We start from the raw sequence: 20,560 nt of genomic DNA, 5'->3' as shown, positions 1-20,560 counted from the left end.
CAATGTTATTTATTTGGTGAACTGAAAACCTTTTGTACAGCTACTTAAAGATGATAAAAATAACCAGGAAGTGGGGATGTGGCTCAAATGATAGTGCACTAGCCTTGGGCACAAAGAGGCTCAGGGACAGAGTTCAGGCCTGAATTCAAGACTCACAACCAAAATAAATAAATAAAATAAATAACCAGAGTAAAAGGGATAAAGGCATGGCTCAAATGATAAAGAGTATTTGCCTAATGAAACACTAACAAAGTTTTGAGTTTAAACCCCAATACCACCAAAAAACAAAAAAATAGCAAGTGTAAGTCCAGAAACTGATTTTAGTATGTGTTTCAGGTGAGAGGAGACCAGGGCCTCACATATGCTAAATAATCTAGTACTTTGCTACATCCCAGATCCAGTATATTATATTACATTATAATATATACTAATGCAATACTATATATGGACTATTATATCATATATCACATACATTATATAACTAAATATATGAACAAATGTATTTCTAAGTTCACTAAGCTACAAAAATACTTGAGGAATTAGTTGCCTGGAATTATCTAAATATAAAAAAACCAAATGTGAACCTATTTTTTTTTTTTTAAGTTGAACTCTGGGCCTGGGCTCTGTCCCTCAGCTCTTCAGCTCAAGGCTAGTGCTCTACTACTTGAGCTACAGTGCCACTTCTGACTTTTTCTGCTTATGTGGTGCTGAGGAATTGAATACACGGCCTTATGCATAAAAGGCAAGCACTCTACCACTGAGATACCCTCCTTGCCCAAATGAACATATTTCACGGAAACATTTTATTGAAGCATAGTACATAGCTTAGGATTCCACTATCATATATCTAAAATCCTATTTCTCAGGGCCTTGCATATACTTACATATACATGTTCTTCTACTAAGTCTTGCCCTTAGCCTAATTCCATTATCTTATGTGATAGATGCATACATGCCTAAGAGGAAAGTTGGTATAGCACTGACTGCTCATGACTATATAATCCTAGCTACTCAGGAGGATGAGATCTGAGCACAGTGGTTCAAAGTAGCCCAGGCAACAAAGTCTATGAGACTCTTATCTCCAGTTAAGCATCAAAGAAGCCAGAAGTGGAGCTGTGGCTTAAGTGGTAGAGCACTAACCCTGAGCAAAAAACCTCAGGGACAGCACCCAGGCCCAGACTTCAACCCCTGGGACCAAAACAAAGTAGAAAAAGAAAAAAGTCAAAAAAACATATAATTATTTAACAATACTTTTGCACTACAGTTAGTAGGATTATGTGGGACTTTCACTTCTTTCTATTTTACTGACCTATAGCTTTTAGTTTTTCCTAAAACATAGATCAGTTGCACACAAAATGTTGGATAACAGCCTCCAGGATCTTAGAACGTTATTTACAAAACCAGACAAAATTCAACATCTCATTTGTCACCACCAACATACTTACATAATATGGTTCTGCTTCCCTTTCAGTTATCTCATCCTGGTACAGAGTGAAGCAAGTTGGAATTCGTCCAAACCACACATCTCGAAGTACATCTTTGTCATCTGTCATTCTTCCAGTGGTTAAAGCAGTACATATAGGCTAAATTCTTTCTTCAATCAAAGCCAAACTGAGAATAAATGAAGAGTATTAGTCAGATCCTTGCAAGTATGAATGAACCTGCTATAAAATGGAAGTTTATATTAAGAACTGAATTGAAACCCCTTGGTAAAACTAGTTAAGAATAATTTTTTAAATGTGTGTATGAAGAAAATGAATGGAATAAAAATTATTCACTTCAAAAAATCTGGAGCTGGAAGTGTGTTTTACTGGTAGAGTGCTTGCCTAGCATGCATGAAACCCTGGGTTCGATTCCACAGTACCACATAAACAGAAAAAGCCAGAAGTGGCTCTGTGGCTCAAGTGGTAGAGCGCTAGTCCTGAGCAAAAAAGAAGCTTAGACAGTGCCCAGTCCCTGAGTTCAAGCCCCAGGACTGGCAAAAAAAAAAAATTGCATGGGCCAGATCAGTGGCTTGTAATCCTAGCTTCTCAGGAGGCTGAGATCTGAGGATGGGATTTGAAGCCAGCCCAATCAGTAAAGTCAGTGAGATTATTATCTCCAATTAACAACCAAAAAAGCTAAAAATGGAATTGTGGCTCAAGTGGTAATAGAGTGCTAACCTTGAGCACAAAAGCTCAGGAACAGCACCCTAGGCCCTGAGTTCAAGCCCCGAGATGAGTACACACACAAGAAAATCTGTACAATTGGTGGGGCCATGGTGACTAATAATACCTATAATCCTTCCTACTCAAGAGCCTGAGATTTGAGGATCACAGTTCAAAACCAGGCTAGGCAGGAAAGTCTGTGAGACTCTTACTGTCAATTAATCAACAAAAAGTGAGAAGTGGAGCTGTGGCTCAAATGGTACAGTGTTAGTCTTGGAAAAAAGCTCAGGGATAGCACCCAGGCTCTGAGTTCAAGACCTAGTTCTAGCTCAAAACAAAGCAGAGTAGAACAAATCAATAGTCCCAGCTCTCCAGGAAGCTGGACAGCTTGAGTCCAGGCGTCTGAGGCTAGCTTGGGCCATTTGAAGCCCCATCTCATTAAAAAAATAAATGGGGGCCAGATGCCAGTGGCTTACGCCTATAATCCTGGCTACTCAGGAGGCTGAGATCTAAGGATCATGGTTCAAAGCTAGGCCGAACAGGAATGTCAGTGAGACTTGAATTAATAATGTCAGTGAGACTCCAATTAACCACCAGAAAATCAGAAGTGACGCTGTGGCTCAAGTGGTAGAGTGCTCACCTTGAGGGATGGCGCCCAGGCCCAGAGTTCAAGACCCATGACCAACCAATAAAAAAGCCAACATTTCAAACTTCATAGGCAAAGCTTGGTGTTCTGGTTCATACTTGTAAGCCCAGCACTAGGGATTCTGAGATAGGAGGGCAAAGAGTTTTTAGTTGACACCAGCCTAGGCAACTTAGGGAGACTGTATCAGAAAGTCTATGTAAACGTTCACTACATAATCAAGTAAATCAAGTAAAGCACAATCAAAATACAACTATACTTGCATCAACTTTTCAAGCCCAGAAGTCTTATACTTTACCTAAAGAAAACCTTTTACCTATGTTCTATGATCCTCAATAGCCAACTCTAAGTAGTACTGGGGATTGAACACAGTATCTCAGATAAACTCTACTTCAAGAGCCACTACCACTTTCAGCTTTTTGGTTTGGTAGGTGTTTTCTCTTTTTCTTTTTCTTTTTTGGTGCTGGTCCTGGGGCTTGAACTCAGGAACTGAGTACTGCCCCTTAGTTTTTCTTTGTTTTTTTTTTTGTTTTGTTTTTTGGTTTTTTTTGGGGGGGGGGTCCGGTCGTGGGGCCTGAACTCTGGGCCTGGGCGCTGTCCCTCAGCTCTTCAGCTCAAGGCTAGCGCTCTACCACTTGAGCCACAGCGCCACTTCCAGCTTTTTTTTTTCTTTTTGGTTATGTGGTGCTGAGGAATCGAACCCAGGGCCTCATGCATGCAAGGCAAGCACTCTACCACTGAGCCACCTTCCCAGCCCGTGCCCCTTAGTTTTTCTTGTTCAAGGTTAGAGCTCTACCATTTAAGCTCCACTTCTGGCTTTTTGGTGGTTAATTGGACTTTACTTCCCAAGCTGGCTTCCAACCTTAATCTTCAGAGCTCAGCCTCCTCCATAGCTAGGATTACAGGTGTGAGTCACTAACACCCAGTTTGTGTTTAGTGTTTTATTTTTGAGATAGGGTTTTGATAATTTTGCCAGGGCTGACCTCAACCTCCCTAGTAGCTGAGATTGTCGATGTGCAAATGCACACTACATTCAGCTAGAATTAGAGTTAGCCAGCTCTTATCTCAACCAATAAATAGCTGGGCATGGTGGTACACTTGCTTTTCTTTGTAGAGTCTGCCCCCAAAAGAGATAAGAATGGACTTAAAGGAAATAAGATCACCCAACAACAGGAGTTTTTAAAGTCTTACATTCCAGCCACATTCATCAAAATTCTACAGTATGATTTTTAGGAATAAAAACTACTTACAATGGGATTATGTTCTAAAAGACACTTGTTAAAAATATCGAAATACCGAAATGTACCTACTATAATAGCTAATCTACTGAACATATCATGGCTAAGCAATACAGTACCTTCACAATTCCATAGTGTCTGCGAGCTGCACTTGCTGCAGCTGCCAGGTATCACAAAAGCACCACACAAATGGCCAACCAGGAAAAAAATCAGAATTCAAAATGCCAAGAACATGTAACTGTGGCTGGGTCTGTTTAAAGGCACAAAGGAAAATGGGGAAGGGCAGAGGACAAATAAAATGGAAATATATAATGTCTGTGTATGAAGACAGCATAAGGAAACTCACCAAAAGGTTTTAAACAGGTGGTAGAGGAGACCAGGAAAGAGAAAACAATAGATGAGGTTAATCTAATTATATGATTATGTGAAATGCCATGATAAGACTCCTTTGTATACTCAACAGGTGCTAAAAAAAAAAAAAAAAAGAATTACAATAAAGTAAAACAAGCTATACACTACACACCAGTAGGAGTGGAAAAGGCCAAGAAGGGAAGAGCCAACAAAGATGATAAATGGGAAACAGGGTGAATAAGGAACAAGATGAATGATGAAGTTCTTTATATGAATTATGAAAATAGAAAAATGAAACCTGTTAAAATTGTTTTAAGAAGAGGAAGAATGAAGGCTACAGAGGGGGTTGATCAAGATACCTTGTTTAGATGGACAGATGGAAAAGTCTCAATGAAACTTCCCTTTGTATAACTAATCTATCTTAATAAGTCTTTTAAAAATTCTCAGTATGATTTCTACTGTATCTGTATTGATTTCACATAATGATTCAGTCATCAGTGAGTTAAAAAAAAATCCTAAATTGAAGACAGATGCTTCCTGAATGAATGTCCTATTTCTGCATCCAATTCACGGTTACCCAGTTGACATTTGTTATATATTCCAAGCAGGGTAAAATATCATCTATAAAGACAAGAAATGGGCAAGGACATCATCTGTCAACTTTTTTAAAATTTTGAGTTAGGTAGAATAGTAATCAAATAGCTGACATTATAACACATTTTAACATCACACATGATCTTAGGCAAGTCACTTCACTGAGCCTCAACCTACTTTACCAATGAAAATTAGTCATAAAGTTGAAAAGAATATGCATTTGATATAAAATGCAAACAATTCTTGCTTTATGTCATTATCTGTAAAAATTCATTCCAGTATATCATATATCAGCTCTTCGGTTTGGTGGGTGTTTTCTGTTTTTCTTTTGCTCTTTTGATGCTGGTCCAGGGGCTTGAACTCAGAAACTGAGTTCATTTGGGGGTAGGGAGTCCTCAGTTTCATCCACCAAGCCTAGAGAATCTAAAAAGGTTTGATGAACTAAAAAAACAATCATTTGGTAGCAATACACAAGAGGAGAGCCTCATTGGGGGAGGGAAGGGAAAAAACAAAATGTTTAAATAGGGATACAGGTTGACCCACTGCAACAATGAGATGTACAAGACACTATGTTGAAATACAAACTTTACAATTTGGGGCAAAGTGTAGTTGAGGAGGTGAGAGGGAAGGGATGGTAGGGGAAAAACAAAGGAGGAGGCAACAATGCTTGATAAGAAATATACCTCGCTCATGTAACTGTAACCCCTCTGTACAGTATTTTCACAATAAAAAACTTATTTTTAAAAAAAGAGGACAGCCTCAAGTTAGACTAGCTTGGAAGTAATTTCTGCAACTAAGTGCTCAATCTAGAATGGTCCTAGTGAACTGTTAAGAGATGAGTCTTTCAAAGAAAAAATTAATGTTTGTAAAGCATGAAGAATGAAGACAGTGGGCTATAAGGTAAAGCAGGCTTTTAAGTCAAACTGATAGGGGTTTAAACTCTGACCTATTAGTTGTATACCCTAGAACAACCTGTCCTCTCCAAATCCTATATCATGAAGTATGCAGACAATTCTAGTTTTCAATCAATAATTGTTTGCACTAAGTAGTCTCCTTGTGCTTCCAAGGCAGGTATGTCTTGGCAGGTATGCTCCTTCCCTCTTTTTTGGTGAACTCTTTAATCCTCTCTTGAACTACTGCTAATCTTTTGTAATTTTTTTTTTTTTGTCAGTCGTGGGGCTTGAACTCAGGGCGTGGGCTTTGTCCCCAAGCCTCTATGCACTCAAGGTTAGCTCCCTACCGCTTGAGTCACAGCACCACTTACTGCTAATCTTTTAAGAGCTTAATATCAGCTCCTTGGGAAGCTTTCCCCTAAGCAGCCTCTAGTCTAATTACTTTAGTAACCTATACTGGGAAGCATAGCAGTTATTATGTTAGTTATGTCTCTTGCCTCTCTCCTCTTTGAACTGTGAGTTCTTTGATAGCAAAGACAAAAATTAAATCAGATCTACCTTATCTCCAATTAACAATTAGCAAATATTAGGCTTGGCAAGTTTTGTTAAATAAATATAAATAAAATCCCTACCTTTGGTAATAAATATAATCCAAACTACCTAAAAATACTTTTACTTAATCAGTACAATCACACTTTAATTTAGCAAAGTTATTTCGTTATTTAGAAAGGTTTCCTTACATACATTTACAGCATTGTCCCCACCAATTGTCAAGGTACAGAAACCCATGATGCAGACCTCCACAAATAAGCTGTTTGAGGATAAAGGCTTCCTAACTGGAATATTCTATTTCTGCATCCAATTCAGGGCTTGTGCTAGTTAGGTGGCCAGTTGACATCTGTTAACCAATTAATCATTCAAACCAGGATAAAAATGTACAAGTAAGCCAGGCGCCAGTGGTTCATGCCTGTAATCCTAGCTACTCAGGAGAGTGAGATCTGAGGATCAAGGTTCAAAGCCAGCCTGGATGGGAAAGTTTGTGAGACTCTTATCTCCAATTAACCACCAGAAAACCAGAAGTGGTAATGTGGATCAAAGTGGTAGAGTGCTAGTCTTGGGCAAAAAAGCTCAGGGAGTGTGGCGCTGTGGCTCAAGTGGCATAGCTCTCATCTTAGCTGAAGAGCTTAGGAATAGCGCCCAGGCCCAGGCTGAGTTCAAGCCCCACAACCAACAACAACAAAAAAAGTATAAGTAAGCTTTTTATATCACCTACCAAGAAAAGTCAACAACAAAATCCACAGCTACCTAGAAATTTCAAAATATAGATTAGAGTAAGTTTGTAAGCAACTAAAAATAATAGTAAGTGCTGGCTGGTTTTACTTTAAAGTTAAACTGTTGTGAATACAGTCTACATACCTACATTTCCCTAATCCAGCAACATTCCCAAACTTCCACCAGCATTACCGCTAATTTTCTTGTTGGTTCCTCAAATCTCCAAATAACCTTCCCCACCCACTCACAGCTAAAGACCTTGCTTTCAATTTCATTTCATCCTATTTTACTCGTTTGCAGAGGGGGAGGGGATGGAACTGGTAAATTCCCTAAACATCTAGTGCCCCAGGGCTCAGTCCTTGAGACTCGCCCTTGGAGATTCCCCAGGCTATATTATAAACACCATTTATACATTTACAGTTCCCATTTACATCCTCAGCCCAGAGTAGAGCTTGCTTTACTTTGTATACCACTACGCACAGACATAGCAATCGGAAAATTCAACCTGTGCAAAACTGGAAATGGAATTTCAGAACTTCCTCCCTCCTCTTCCCTATTATTCTGTTGTCCTCTCTATGTCACTAAGTGGTAATTCAATTCTTTGGTTTCCCAGATCACAAACAGTCTGCTCAAACTATTCCTTTGCAGTAGACTGCTCCACCTTAGAAACAAGTCAAGTGCCTTATCAGTTGGGACCATCTCCTGAGTTACCACCCTAATCCAAGTCACCTTGACCTTTAAACTGGATAGGCAAAGGCCTAGTACCAGCTCAGATGTTAGCACTGCAACAGTCAATATAGCAATCTGATCTTTTTAATATCCTAGATTTAAACTACACTCAAGACCTACCTCAATCAAAGCAAGAACAGCTCTGAAAGCTTACAAGTGTCTACACAATCTTGCCCTATTTCTACCAGTGTATCTACTTCCCTCTCCACTAGCTCATTGTTTTCCAGCCAAATTGTTTTCCAAACAAATTTGAGGAGCAAATAAGCTTGTTTGCTCCACCTCTGGGCCTCTTTGGTAGAGCTGTGGCTCATTCCACTTACAGCTTCACCACTTTTAGATTAGGTCTTCCACTGAAAAGTCTGTTTCTATGGCCACCACTTGACCTCCCACCCACCATCTAACATATACTTTTTTTTTGGTTGGTAGTGGGGTTTTAACTCAAGGGCTGGGAGCTGTCCTTGAGCTTTTTCCTTCACAGACAGCTTCTACCACTTTGAGCTACAGCTCCACATCCAGTTTTCTGGTGGTCAATTGGAGGCAAGCATCTCACAGACTTACCGACCAAGGTTGGCTTTGGAACCCCGATCCCCGGATCTCAGCCTCCTAACTAGTTAGGATTACAAGCCTCAGCCCACAGTGCCCGGCTTGACAGGTACTTTTTGATTCAATGCTTTCTCTTCCTCATCTCCAAAGTGAACTTCAGAGTGACATACTGTTCGATTCACATGACACACAGTAAATACTCAGTATTTGTTATTCAAAACCACACCTGATGTGTATTCACTATCTTAAAAGTCCACATCCATACAGCTCCTTCAGTTCATTTTTTTCCCAATTATAAGATGGACTTAAATCTAGTGTAAAATCCCTCTCACTACCCTAAAGCCAACACCCTTATTTTCAAAATTCAACTAACTACTCCTGGTAGTAAATTACTTCAGTCATAATCCAGTACTCAAGCCTCAATGACTCGAAAGATTTATCAGGTGAACTCTGGAAGGTCTTGGAGGTTCAACTGCTGCTTGATAAAGTCTCTGGGTTCTGATTACTGAAAGTATGCAGTGCTTTCTCGCCCTTCAGAAAAATCGAGAACCACCCAGTTCCTAGATTCCTTCTCGATGGCTGAGGAGTATAAAAACAATCCAAAGTATAACTAACGTCTGCGAAAGTGCTTTAGCAACACAAAATGGCTTTGGTCGCATCAAATCTTATTATGAACATGAGATTTCAGAAATACCAAGGTGAAGATAACATTTCCTCATCTCGTATAAAATCGAAATGCCCAGAGACATGTTTGAGTAACGACTTGAATTAATATTTGAACTGTCGAGCCAGGCACTCAACCTCCCTACCTTAGAAAGACACTGACACGCTGCCCAGGACTGACCGCACAAGGCCGGGCCAAGGGCTCCGGAGGCGGTGCCCGGAGACGCTCCGTCAGCGCTACGCGGGGTGCCTCTTCCCACCTCCTCACCGTCCCCTACCGGGACCCCGGCCCGTGACCCCCGACCTGGCGTGCGCATCACGCCCGCCCTCCAGCGCGCGCACGCACACACCTTCTCCGAGCGCCGGCTCCTTCTCCCTTCCCGCACCGGTGAAGTGGCACCGTCCCAGCACTGCCTGCTTGACCCACACAGTCCTGCAGAAACACGGAGACTAGGAGTCCGGGGAGCTCGCGCAGCCGCAGGAAAGCACAGCACCGAGGTCCGAGCGAATCCCGCTGTACTTCCGCCCTCCGGTTCTCAGGGACTACAACCGGCGTCGACGCCGCGGAATCCTGGAAGCCCACCGCGAATCCAGTCACCCTGGGCGCCCTAAGATGACGTCACGGGACCCCACGTGGCCTGCGCTCCGCCCTCGGAGCCCGGCCCAACCCCGCGAGGCTCCTGCCGCTCTCGAGCATGCGCAGATCAAGCGGGGTGTCGGGCGCTGTCCGGTAATGCAGAACGTCCCCAAAGACTGCAGGCTTTTCCCTGACCCTGGTCTGGTGCCAACACGTGGTCGGTGATGTTTAGAGGGGTTGAGGTAACATAACAGAGCGGTGTTTTGTTGATGTTGTTTTGTTCTTGTGCCAGTCCTGGGGCTTGAACTCGGGGCCTGGGCGCTGAGCCCTTCTGCTTTTTTGGCCACAGCTCTACTTCCGGTTTTTTGCTGGTTAATTGGACCTGAGAATCTCACGGGACATTTCTCTTGGGTGGGTTTGGAATCGGGATCCTCCGATCTCAGCGGGAACCACCAGCATCAGGCAGAACAGCATTAAAAAAAAAAATCCCAAGACGTTGTCTTCCCTGAGCCTTAAATCTCCTCATCACGAAATACTTGTGTAAAGTAAAACCTTAACTTTCAAAGTGCTTTGACATGGGCGTCCTCAGTTAATCTTTCAATTTTATTTTATTTTTCTTTTAGAATTATGGTACAATAGCTGTATTTAATTGAAGGCTGAGTACTGAACCCCACACCTATCCAAGAGTGTCTTTTTCTTACTGTTTGTGAAGCAATTAATAAGCTTCTAAAGAGTATTTAAATTAGGTCTATCCAGGAGTCTTACTAGGTACTTAAGGTGTTTCTGGGTTTTTGTTGTTTTGTTTTTTGTTTGTCGATCTGGGGCTTGAACTCTGGACCTGGAAGCTGTCCCTCAGCTCTTCAGCTCAAGGCAAGGGCTCTACCACTTGCGCCATGGCGCTACTTCCGGTTTTTGGGATGCTCTGTATGCTAAGTAAATACTGGCAGACAATCAGAACAGGTTCTGACAGATAAGGAAAACCTTGGTCTCCAGCTTCCTGAGTGCTGGCATTATCGACCTGCTCCACCATGCCTAGCTGGCACTACAGGATTATTTAGAATCTTTCTGAAAGTTGTCTAGTTCAATGACTTTCAAATAGTTGGTTACTATCCACAGTTAGGGGAGCATAGCTAGCATCATTTTAAATGAAATAGTAATTGAAAATATAAACACAGTTCACATAGGTAAAAGGTAAATATTGTTTTCTAAAATGTTTGCTTAAGTATGTATGTAGTATCATTGGGTAAGACTTTGAAATATATATCTTGCCAGGTTCACATCTATAATCATAGCTACTTAGGAGCCTGAGATGAGAGGATCACAGTTGGAAGCTGACCTGAGCAGGAAATTCTGGGGACCCTTCAATTAACCAGCAAAAAGCCAGACATGGAGGTATGGCTCAAGTGGTAGGGTGCCAGCAATACTGGCACAAGAAAGAAAATGTTAGCCCCAAGGTGTGCATTTGCTGGAAATGTACATTCACTATAAAATTCTTTCAGTTAATCCTAGCTACTCTGGAGGCTGAGATCTGAGGATCATGGTTCAAAGCTAGCCCTAGGCAGGAAAGTCTATGAGACTCTAATCTCCAGTTAACCCCCATAAAACCAAAAGTGGTGCTGTGGCTCAAAGTGGTAGAGCACTAGCCTTGAGCACAAAAGCTCAGGGACAGGGCTGAGAATGTGGCTTAGTGGTAAAGTGCTTGCCTAGCATAACTGAAGCCCTGAGTTCAATTCCTCATTACACATAAAGAGAAACTTCAAGGACAGTGCCCACGCCTGAGTTCAAGCACCAGGACAGGTGTGTATGTGCATGCACGTGCGCGCGCACACACACACACACACACACACACACACACACACACACACACACACACACACACACACACACACACACACACACACACACACACACACACACACACACACACACACACACACACACACACACACACACACACGCTCAGGGACAGCACCCTGGCTCTGGGTTCAAGCCCTACCACCTACCAAAAAAAAATTCTTTCGCCAGACACCAGTGGCTCATGCCTGTAATCCTAGCTACCCAGGAGGCTGAGATCTGAGGATTGCAGTTCAAAGCCAGCCTGGGCAGGAAAGTCCATGAGACTCTTATCTCCAATAAACCGCTAGAAAACCGAAAAGCGTAGGGACAGCGCCCAGGCCCAGAGTTCAAGCCCCACGACTGACCCAAAACAAAACAAAACAAAAAAATTCAATTACTATACAGTTGAATGCTTTCCTAATCAGTTATCAAAGGAAAGCTTGATGCAAGTCCAAGTAACAAAGAATGATTACTCTGTCCTAAAATCCAGTTCTGGTGATGTTCTTTTTTCCCCGTATCCTTGATTTCCTTCCATCTCCCTTTCTTCAGTCTCCAACCAACAAAAGAAATATCCAATCCCTGTTCTTCAAAACAGCATTGCAGGGGCTGGGAAGATGGCACAGTAGTAGAGCGCTTGCCTTTCATGCATGAGGCCCTGGGTTCGATTCCTCAGCACCACATAAGCAAAAAGAAAAAAAAAAGCCGGAAGTGGCACTGTGGCTCAAATGGTATAGTGCTAGCCTTGAGCTGAAGAGCTGAGGGACAGCGCCCAGGCCCAGAGTTCAGGCCCCATAACCGGACCCAAAAAAAAAAAAACAAAAAAACAGCATTGCAGATATGAAAACATGGCTCTGTATCCCATAACCCACCCAGAAATAAATATTGTTGGTTATTTCAGCCATTCTTCCCATGCCATATTTCCTCTTTGAAGGTGTTCCAGTTATCAGTGTTTCCTTCACATAGCTCATGAATTCTTTCCAATCTGTTCCTAAATCTCCTTCAGCAGCTAAAATGTGGACTTACAAGGAATTCCCTACTTATTTTTTGTTGTTTCCATGTGCTAATACGTGTCTTCCCTCCCAGTTACTGACATTGCATATTTCTTTTCTATGAAAATAACTTTAAGAGTTCTTTTTGAGGGGCTGGGAAGGTGGCTCTGTGGTATAGTGCTTGCCTCGCATTCATGTGACCCTGGGTTCAATTCCTAAGCACCACATAAACATAAAAAAAAAAAGCCAGAAGTGGTGTGGTAGCTCAAGTGGTAGAGTGTGCGCTTTGAGATGAAAAGCTGAGGGACAACGTCCAGGCTGAGTTCAAGCCCAATGACCAACCAAAAAAAAAAAGTTCTTTTTGATGCCTAATTGAAAAGTTCTTATTTGGGGGCAATAGCTGCAGTGTAGGTTCTTGGGGTTTTTTAGTCCAAATTTAGTTGGCGTCAAGAAGTAGGCAGTAGCAGCTTCTGGTTTTATATTGGACTAGTCCCATGATGTGGGGATCATGCATTTCTGGTCTGAAGCATTCCTTCCTTAGACTTCACAGAGCAGTCATGTTGTACCTGCTGGGATTACTGCAAGATGGTATATGCATCACAATTGACAATGTCACTGGATATGCCTATGGCTTTTGTTATATAATATTCTATTTTATATAAAATTTCATGGGGACAATTAGAAAACACATTTAAAGAGGCTGTTAGAGAGATTATAGTTTTTAAAAGGTTGAGGAGTGTTTTCATAGACTACATATTTGCTTCACAGATGTCAGTCTGCGTTGAGCCTCTCTGGAGTTTGACAAGGGTTAGAGTGCCTCTTGTCTGTCGCTTGGCCTGGGCTTCATGTTTAGCCTCATTTTACTTGTTTAATGTCTTGACCAATTATGTATACTCAATTGGAGCAGAATAGAAGTCTTAAGTAAATGTACTAGACCCAAAAAAGGACTAGGTTTATTTTTTAATCTTGTAAATAAAGTTAAAAGCCCAAATAAATACCAGTCTAGTCTCTTAAAAAAATAAAAATAAAAATAAAAGATTCTTTCTGAGGCAGGCACCAGTCACTCACTCGTGTAATCCTAGGCTGAGGTCTGAGGATCGAGGTTCAAAGCCAGCCCAGGCAGGAAAGTCCATGAAACTCTTAACTCCAATTAACCACCAGAAAACTGGAAGTGACACTGTTTAAGTGGTAGAGTACTTGCCTTAAGCTGAAGAGCTGAGGGACCGTGCCCAGGCCCAGAGTTCAAACCCCATGACTGACAAAAGAGTTCTTTTTGGTTCACCATTACCATTTTCCTCAAGCTTCAGCTCATTTTGAGAGAATCTAAAGCAACCATTGTTTTTCACTTGTTGAAGAACTTTATAAAGCCCTATTTTTTCAACAGATGTCACAAACATAAATCCTCCAAAATTCTGAACCCAAAAGAGAGACACAAGAGAAATCTTTGTTAATAATATGCCCTCTTTTCCTCTCACTGTAATAGTTTGCAGTTGTAACATCTTTTATTTCTGTTAACAGTTTGTAATGTTCAGAACCAAGGAATATTTTTACTCTAATTTGCTTTCCTCCAATCTAAGTTATATCTCAACACCACACCACTATCATCATCACCAGTACCACCACCACCACCAACTGAACTCTAATAGGCCATTATTAGAGTGGCAATGAATGTTGTGCTTCAGTACTAACTTCTTACTCTGTGTGCTTTAAATAACTTCCCTGTCTTTCAGATTTCCCTCACTACTAGTTTCTTCCTTCAGCCTACAAGTGTTCAAGTGTTCTTTCATGCTATTAAAATCTTTCCTTCAACCTTCACTATTTTTTCTCTCCTCCCCTCTGTCCGTCCCTCCCTCCCTCTCTCCCATCCTTCCATCCTCTCCCTCCCTCCCCCCCCTCCTTCTCCTTCTTCTTCTCCCTCCACCCCCTTCAGTACTAGGAGCTCTATCATGAGCCATGCCTCCAACTCTTTTTGTTTTGTTTCTTTTTGAGATGGGAGATTGATTTTTGCCTGGTCTAGCTTGAACCTCAGTATTCCTATCTGCACTTCCATGAATGAACCCCATGTGACACCTGTAATTCTAGCTTTTTCTTCTTCTTCTTCTTCTTCTTTTTTTGGTGTGGGTCCTAGAGCTTGAACTCAAGATCTGGGTGCTGTCCCTGAGCTTCTTTTTGCTCAAGGCTAATGTTCTACCCCTAGAGCTACTACTCCACTTCTGGCTTTTTTGGTGGTTAATTGGAGATAAGAGTCTCACTGACTTTCCTACTTGGGCTGGCTTCAAATTGTAATCCTCAGATCTCAGCCTCCTGAGCAGCTAGGATTACTGGCTTGAGAATTTTTTTTTTTTTTTTTTTGGTGGTTATGGGGCTTGAACTCTGGGCCTGGGAGTTGTCCCTCAGCTCTTCAGCTCAAGTCTAGCACTCTATCACTTGAGCCACAGTGCCACTTCTGGTTTTCTAGTGGTTAATTGGAGATAAGAGTCTTACAGACTTTCCTGCCTAGGCTGGCTTTGAACCTTGATCTTCAGATCTCAGCTTCCTAAGTAGCTAGGATTACAGGCGTGAGCCACCAGCACCCGGCTTGAGAAAATTTTGACTGTGCTGGTCTCAACTAAATCCTTCTGGTCTCCACCCCTCAAGTGTCTAGGATTACAATATGAGCCACTGTACTGGATTTGACCACTTCTTACCTAAACTGTTAGGATAGGTTCCTGCCTGATTCCTCTATCTCCATTTTTGCCTCATTTGTCTCATTTCGCTTTGATTTTAACTATTATGCCTTTTCTAAAATGTGCTCTAACAGTGTCTCTCTCCTGTTTAGCATCTTTTAATAATTCCTTCCAGAACATGTATTCTCTTCTACAATTCAGATCACTGTTACCTTACCACTAAATTGTTACTTGTAGCTTGTAAATTGTGCCAGTATAAATTGTGCCAGTGCAGGAGCTTATATTCAGAGCCTGTGCTAGCTTTTTCCCTCATGGCTAGTAATCCATTACTTAAGCTGCCCCTCTAGACCAGCCTCTTCCCCTCTCTGTTATTACTTGAGTATAGAGTCACGTGGACTTTTCTGCCCTATCAACCATGATCCTTAGATCTTAGCCTCTTAAGTAGCTAGGATTACAGACCACTAGAACCCAGGTATTTCAGTATATTATTATAATCTTCTACCGGTTATTGTTAATTTCTTATTGTGTCTACCTTTTAAATTTTATCACACACTCACATATCTATAGATGTATACACACACACATACACACACACACATATATGAAGAAAAAAATAGAGTATAAACACTGTTTGATTTACTTCATGGTTTTAGGCATCTACTGGGGATCTTAGAACATATCCTGCAGATAAGAAGGACTGTTATGGGGCTGGGAAGGTGGCTCAGTGGTAGAGTGCTTGCCTTGCATGCCTGAGGCCCTGGGTTCGATTCCTCAGCACCACATAAGCAAAAAAAGCCGGAAGTGGCGCTGTGGCTCAAGTGGTAGAGCGCTAGCCTTGAGCTGAAGAGCTGAGGGACAGTGCCCAGGCCCAGAGTTCAAGGCCCCACAACTGGACCCAAAAAAAAACCAAAACAAAACAAAAGAAGGACTGTTATATTTATAACTATTATGTATTATGTATTAAGATTTCATCCTATAAATTAATATTATTCTAAAATCATCTTCGAATCAGATAACTGTTCCAGCATTAATTTTTTTATTAAAATATCTATTTAAAGCCAGGCACTGGAGGCTCACACCTGTAATCCTAGCTACTCAGGAGGCTGAGATCTGAGGCTCATGGTTTAAAGCCAGCCTGGGCAGGAAAGTCCGTGAAACTCTTATCTCCAATAAACCACCAGAAAACCTGAAGTGGTGCTGTAGCTCAAGTGGTAGCATGCTTGCCTTGAGCTGAAGAACTCAAGAACAGCACCCAAGCCCAGAGTTCAAGCCCCATGATTGACAAAAAAAAAAAAAAAAAAAAAAAAAACTGTTTAAAAATAAATCAGGGGCTGGGAAGGTGGCTCAGTAGTAGACCACTTGCCTTGCATGCATGAGGCCCTGGGTTCCATTCCTCAGCACCACATAAGCAAAAAGAAAAAAGCCAGAAGTGGCGCTGTGGCTCAACTGGTAGAGTGCTAGCCTTGAGCTGAAGAGCTGAGGGACAGTGCCCAGGCCCAGAGTTCAGGCCCCATGACCAGACCCAAATTAATTAATTAATTAATTAATCAATCAATCAATCAAATGCCTTCTTAGTGCAGCAGAGAGCACATCAGTCTCATAAAGGAATTACTCCCCGAGCAGCTGCATTGGAACTGATGAAAATGAATTAAGCAACTCAAGGGTAGCAATGGGAGGGAGGGAATGAGAGAGAAAGAGGGAACAGTTTACACTAATTAAAAGGAAAGAAATGTACGTATCACCCGATTTGGAAAAAATAGTTGTAATGTCAAAGTTTGTAGAGTTCATAAGCTTTATAGACCATGATAATGACCATGCACCTTGTGAAGGTTAAAATGTGTTTGTGATTTTAGCTAAGTATCACTATCTCACAATACTATGAAATTTATGTAATCACTTAATCTCAAAAAATTCAAACAATGGGGCTGGGAAGGTGGCTCAGTGGTAGAGCGCTTGCCTTGCATCCATGAGGCCCTGGGTTCAATTCCTCAGCACCACATAAGCAAAAAAGAAAAAAGCTGGAAGTGGCGCTGTGGCTCAAGTGGTAGAGCACTAGCCTTTAGCTGCAGAGCTGAGGGACAGCTCCCAGGCCCAGAGTTCAGGTCCCACGACTGGATGCCCCCCCCCAAAAAAAATTCAAACAAAAATAAAACCCTCCAAAAATAAATCCTTAAACAACCACCCCACTAATAATGGGCTGAAGAATTAAAAAAGAGACTTTAAAGAGGAAATAAGAATGGCCAATAGACACATGAAGAAATGTTAACATCTCTGACCATAAATGCTCTTGGGGCTGGGAAGTTGGCTCAGTGGTAGAGTACTTACCTCACATGCATGATGCCCTAGGTTCAGTTCCTCAGCACCACATAAGCAGAAAAAGCTGGAAGTGGAGCTGTGGCTCAAATGGTAGAGAGCTAGCCTTGAGCTGAAGAGCTGAGGGACAGCTCCCAGGCCCAGAGTTCAGTCCCCACAACCGACCAAAAAAAAAAGAAAGAAAAGAAAAGAAATATTCTTCTCTCTAACAATGCTGAATAGCGAATATATTCATTACCTTACTCATGTACCTGTAACCCCTTTGTACAGTGTCTTTACAACAAATATATATATGCATATACACATAGAGAGAAATGCTCTTCTGGCTTTTTTTAATGGTTAATTGGAGATACGAGTCTCATGGACTTTCCTGCCTGGGTTAGCTTCAAACCAGGGTCCTCAGATCTCAGCCTCCTGAGATTATAGATGTTAGCCACTGGTGCCCAGCTGAAATATCAATTTTTTAAAATACATAGATGAATCATTTACTATTGATAAACAAGTTTACTTATAATCTTTTCAAGATTACCATAGTACTTTTTAATTCTGTATTTTTTATTCCCCAGTAATTGCTTTGGTCAGTTTAAATTTTAAAGTTTTTTTTTTTTTTTTTTTTTTTTTTGGGTCCGGTCATGGGGCCTGAACTCTGGGCCTGGGCGCTGTCCCTCAGCTCTTCAGCTCAAGGCTTGCGCTCTACCACTTGAGCCACAGCGCCACTTCCGGCTTTTTTTCTTTTTGCTTATGTGGTGCTGAGGAATCGAACCCAGGGCCTCTGGCATGCAAGGCATGCGCTCTACCACTGAGCCACCTTCCCAGCCCCTAAATTTTAAAGTTTTAATTTGTGATCAACCCTAGGCCTAAGTTTATGACACATTTATTTTCTGGCCTTGTTACTAAAAGAGCCACTTGATTACTACATAGGATGCTTTCAAAATTCAAAGTACATCAAAGTAATTCTTTTAAATAAAATTATCTTTTTGTTAAAAAAAAAAAAGAAAAGGAATAAATCAGAGGCTGGACTCAATGATTCTTGCTGTAACCCTAAATGCTTAGGAAGTGGATATCAGGAGAATCACAGTTCAAGGCAACCTGAGAAAAACAAGTCCTAAGTTCAATCTCTACTACCAATAAAATAACTAAATAAATGCATATGTAAATAAATAAATATATAAATAATCAGACTTCTGTGCTAGATTACACCTGTAATCCCAACATTTGGAAAGCTGAGCCAGTAGGATTTTAAGTTCAAGGCCAACATGGCCTTATAGCAGAATTCTTTCTCAATATTAAATAAATAAATAAATAAATGAAAATAAAAAGTAGAAGTAAGACAAATCAGCTTTTCAGTTTTTTTTTCAGTGAACACAGAAGTGGAAAATGAGCATCTTAAAAGGTGGGGGAGTAGGCATTACTAAAAAAAAATCAAAGCAAGTCCTTGCAATATCTTGTTGCTGTCAGCAGGTGTCACAATCTGGCCAGTCAGCAGCACCCTGGAGATAATACTGTGCTTTGATTAGGAAACCACTTGTTATTTGAAGGTATCTTGCGATGTTCAAAAACAAGTTCTCACATCAACATTATTTTCACTTGAAAGCCAGGCACCAGTGGCTTATGCCTGTAATCCTAGCTACTCAGGAGGCTGAGATCTGAGGATCAAGGTTCAAAGCCAGCCCAGGCAGGAAAGGCTATGAGACTTATCTCCAATAAACCACTCAGAAAAACAGAAGTGGTGCCGGCTGAAGTGGTAGAGCACTTGCCTTGAGCTGAAGAGCTGAGGGACAGCACCCAGGGCCAGAGTTCAAGCCCCACGACCAACAACAACAACAAAAAAAAAAAAAGAAAGAAAGAAAAGAAATGAAAAGAAAAAACATTATTTTCACTTGAAAAATAAAGGAAAAATACCTTCAAACACTTCAGATTTTCAAATCCATTCCCTCTCCTTCACATTCTCTCACTTGTTCTGTGGGCTAGTACAGCATAGAATAGTTGAGACCTAGACTCTTATTAAATCCTTGCTGTGATATCTATTAGGAGAGAAGATTATTAATTAGGACTAGCTACATACCTTGAAATGTCCAGTAAAAAATTAAAAGTTCCTTATGTTAAAAAAAGATTAAGAGGGGCTGGGAAGGTGGCTCAGTGGTAGAGCGCTTGCCTTCCATGCATGAGGCCCTGGGTTCGATTCCTCAGCACCACATAAGCAAAAAGCCGGAAGTGGCGCTGTGGCTCAAGTGGTAGAGTGCAGCCTTGAGCTGAAGAGCTGAGGGACAGCGCCCCGGCCCAGAGTTCAGGCCCCACGACCGGACCCCCCCTCCAAAAAAAAAATACTCAGCCTTTTTAACTCTAGGAGACTTTTTTTTTTTTCCTGACTGCTACTTAGCCTTGCTACTGATAGTTTGTAGCACCATATCTCAAAATCTGGTCCTTTCTTTGGTTACATCTGTAATTGTTCTAGAAACTCCTTATTTCATAGATTACTTGGTCTCAGAGTTTTGATTTAACCCTTCTCCTAAGCCATCACTTCTCTATTTTCCTCAAGGTACAATGAAGATAAGGACAGCACATGCCTCATGAATTTTGGATAGATCAACCTGGATGCTGCATATGAAATAGTTATCACAGCCAGGCACCAGAGGCTCATATCTGTAATCCTAGCTGCTCCGGAGGCTGAGATTTGAGGATTATGGTTCAAAGCCAGCCCCAGAAGGAAAGTCCATGAGACAATTATCTCCACTGAACTCCCAGAAAACCAGAAGTGACCCTGTGGCTCAAAGTAGAGAGCTAGCCTTGAGCAAAAAAGCTCAGGGACAGGAACCCTGAGCTTTATTTTTTAGTTCAAGCCTCACGCAGACCAAAAGAAGAGGAGGAGGAGGAGGAGGAGGAGGAGGAGGAGGAGGAGGAGGAGGAGGAGGAGGAGGAGGAGGAGGATGGAGAGGAGGAGAAGGAGGAGGAGGGAGGGAGGACGGAGAGGGGGGAGAGGGGGGAGAGGAGGAGGAGGAGCAGGAGCAGGAGGAGGAGGAGGAGGAAGAAGTGTAAGGTCTGCCATAGGCCATGCAGGCTCTCTGCAGACACCTCCCTCCTGCCTTGTAGCTAAGTTTCCATCCAG

General features: G+C 41.8%; 1 protein-coding gene and 1 long non-coding RNA gene across 4 annotated transcripts in view; one reads left to right on the top strand and one right to left on the bottom strand.

Moving 5' to 3' along the window:
* Positions 1-9,626, bottom strand: part of Atg5 (autophagy related 5) — a 73,207-nt gene extending 63,581 nt beyond the window's left edge. The window contains exons 1-2 of one of the 3 annotated variants that reach the window (XM_070011014.1): positions 9,424-9,626; positions 1,446-1,611 (exon numbers count right to left, since the gene is read on the bottom strand). In XM_070011014.1, the coding sequence (XP_069867115.1) occupies positions 1,446-1,553 (108 nt within the window). In that variant the 5' untranslated portion in view covers positions 1,554-1,611; positions 9,424-9,626. Of the gene's footprint in view, positions 1-1,445; positions 1,612-9,219; positions 9,276-9,423 lie in introns of those variants that run through there. The other 2 variants (XM_070011015.1, XM_070011016.1) reach the window with 2 other exon arrangements.
* Positions 9,627-9,640: 14 nt separating this feature from the next.
* Positions 9,641-20,254, top strand: LOC138819488 (uncharacterized). Its single transcript, XR_011369460.1, has 3 exons — positions 9,641-9,892; positions 10,923-11,042; positions 19,994-20,254. It is a non-coding gene; the product is annotated as an uncharacterized lncRNA (long non-coding RNA).
* The last annotated feature ends 306 nt before the right edge of the window (positions 20,255-20,560 follow it).

Source organism: Dipodomys merriami, unplaced genomic scaffold (genome assembly GCF_024711535.1).
Source record: "Dipodomys merriami isolate MVZ:Mamm:240054 unplaced genomic scaffold, mDipMer1.0.p SCAF_8, whole genome shotgun sequence".
Classification (NCBI taxonomy): domain Eukaryota; kingdom Metazoa; phylum Chordata; class Mammalia; order Rodentia; family Heteromyidae; genus Dipodomys; species Dipodomys merriami.
This window is presented reverse-complemented; position numbering and strand designations above follow the sequence as displayed.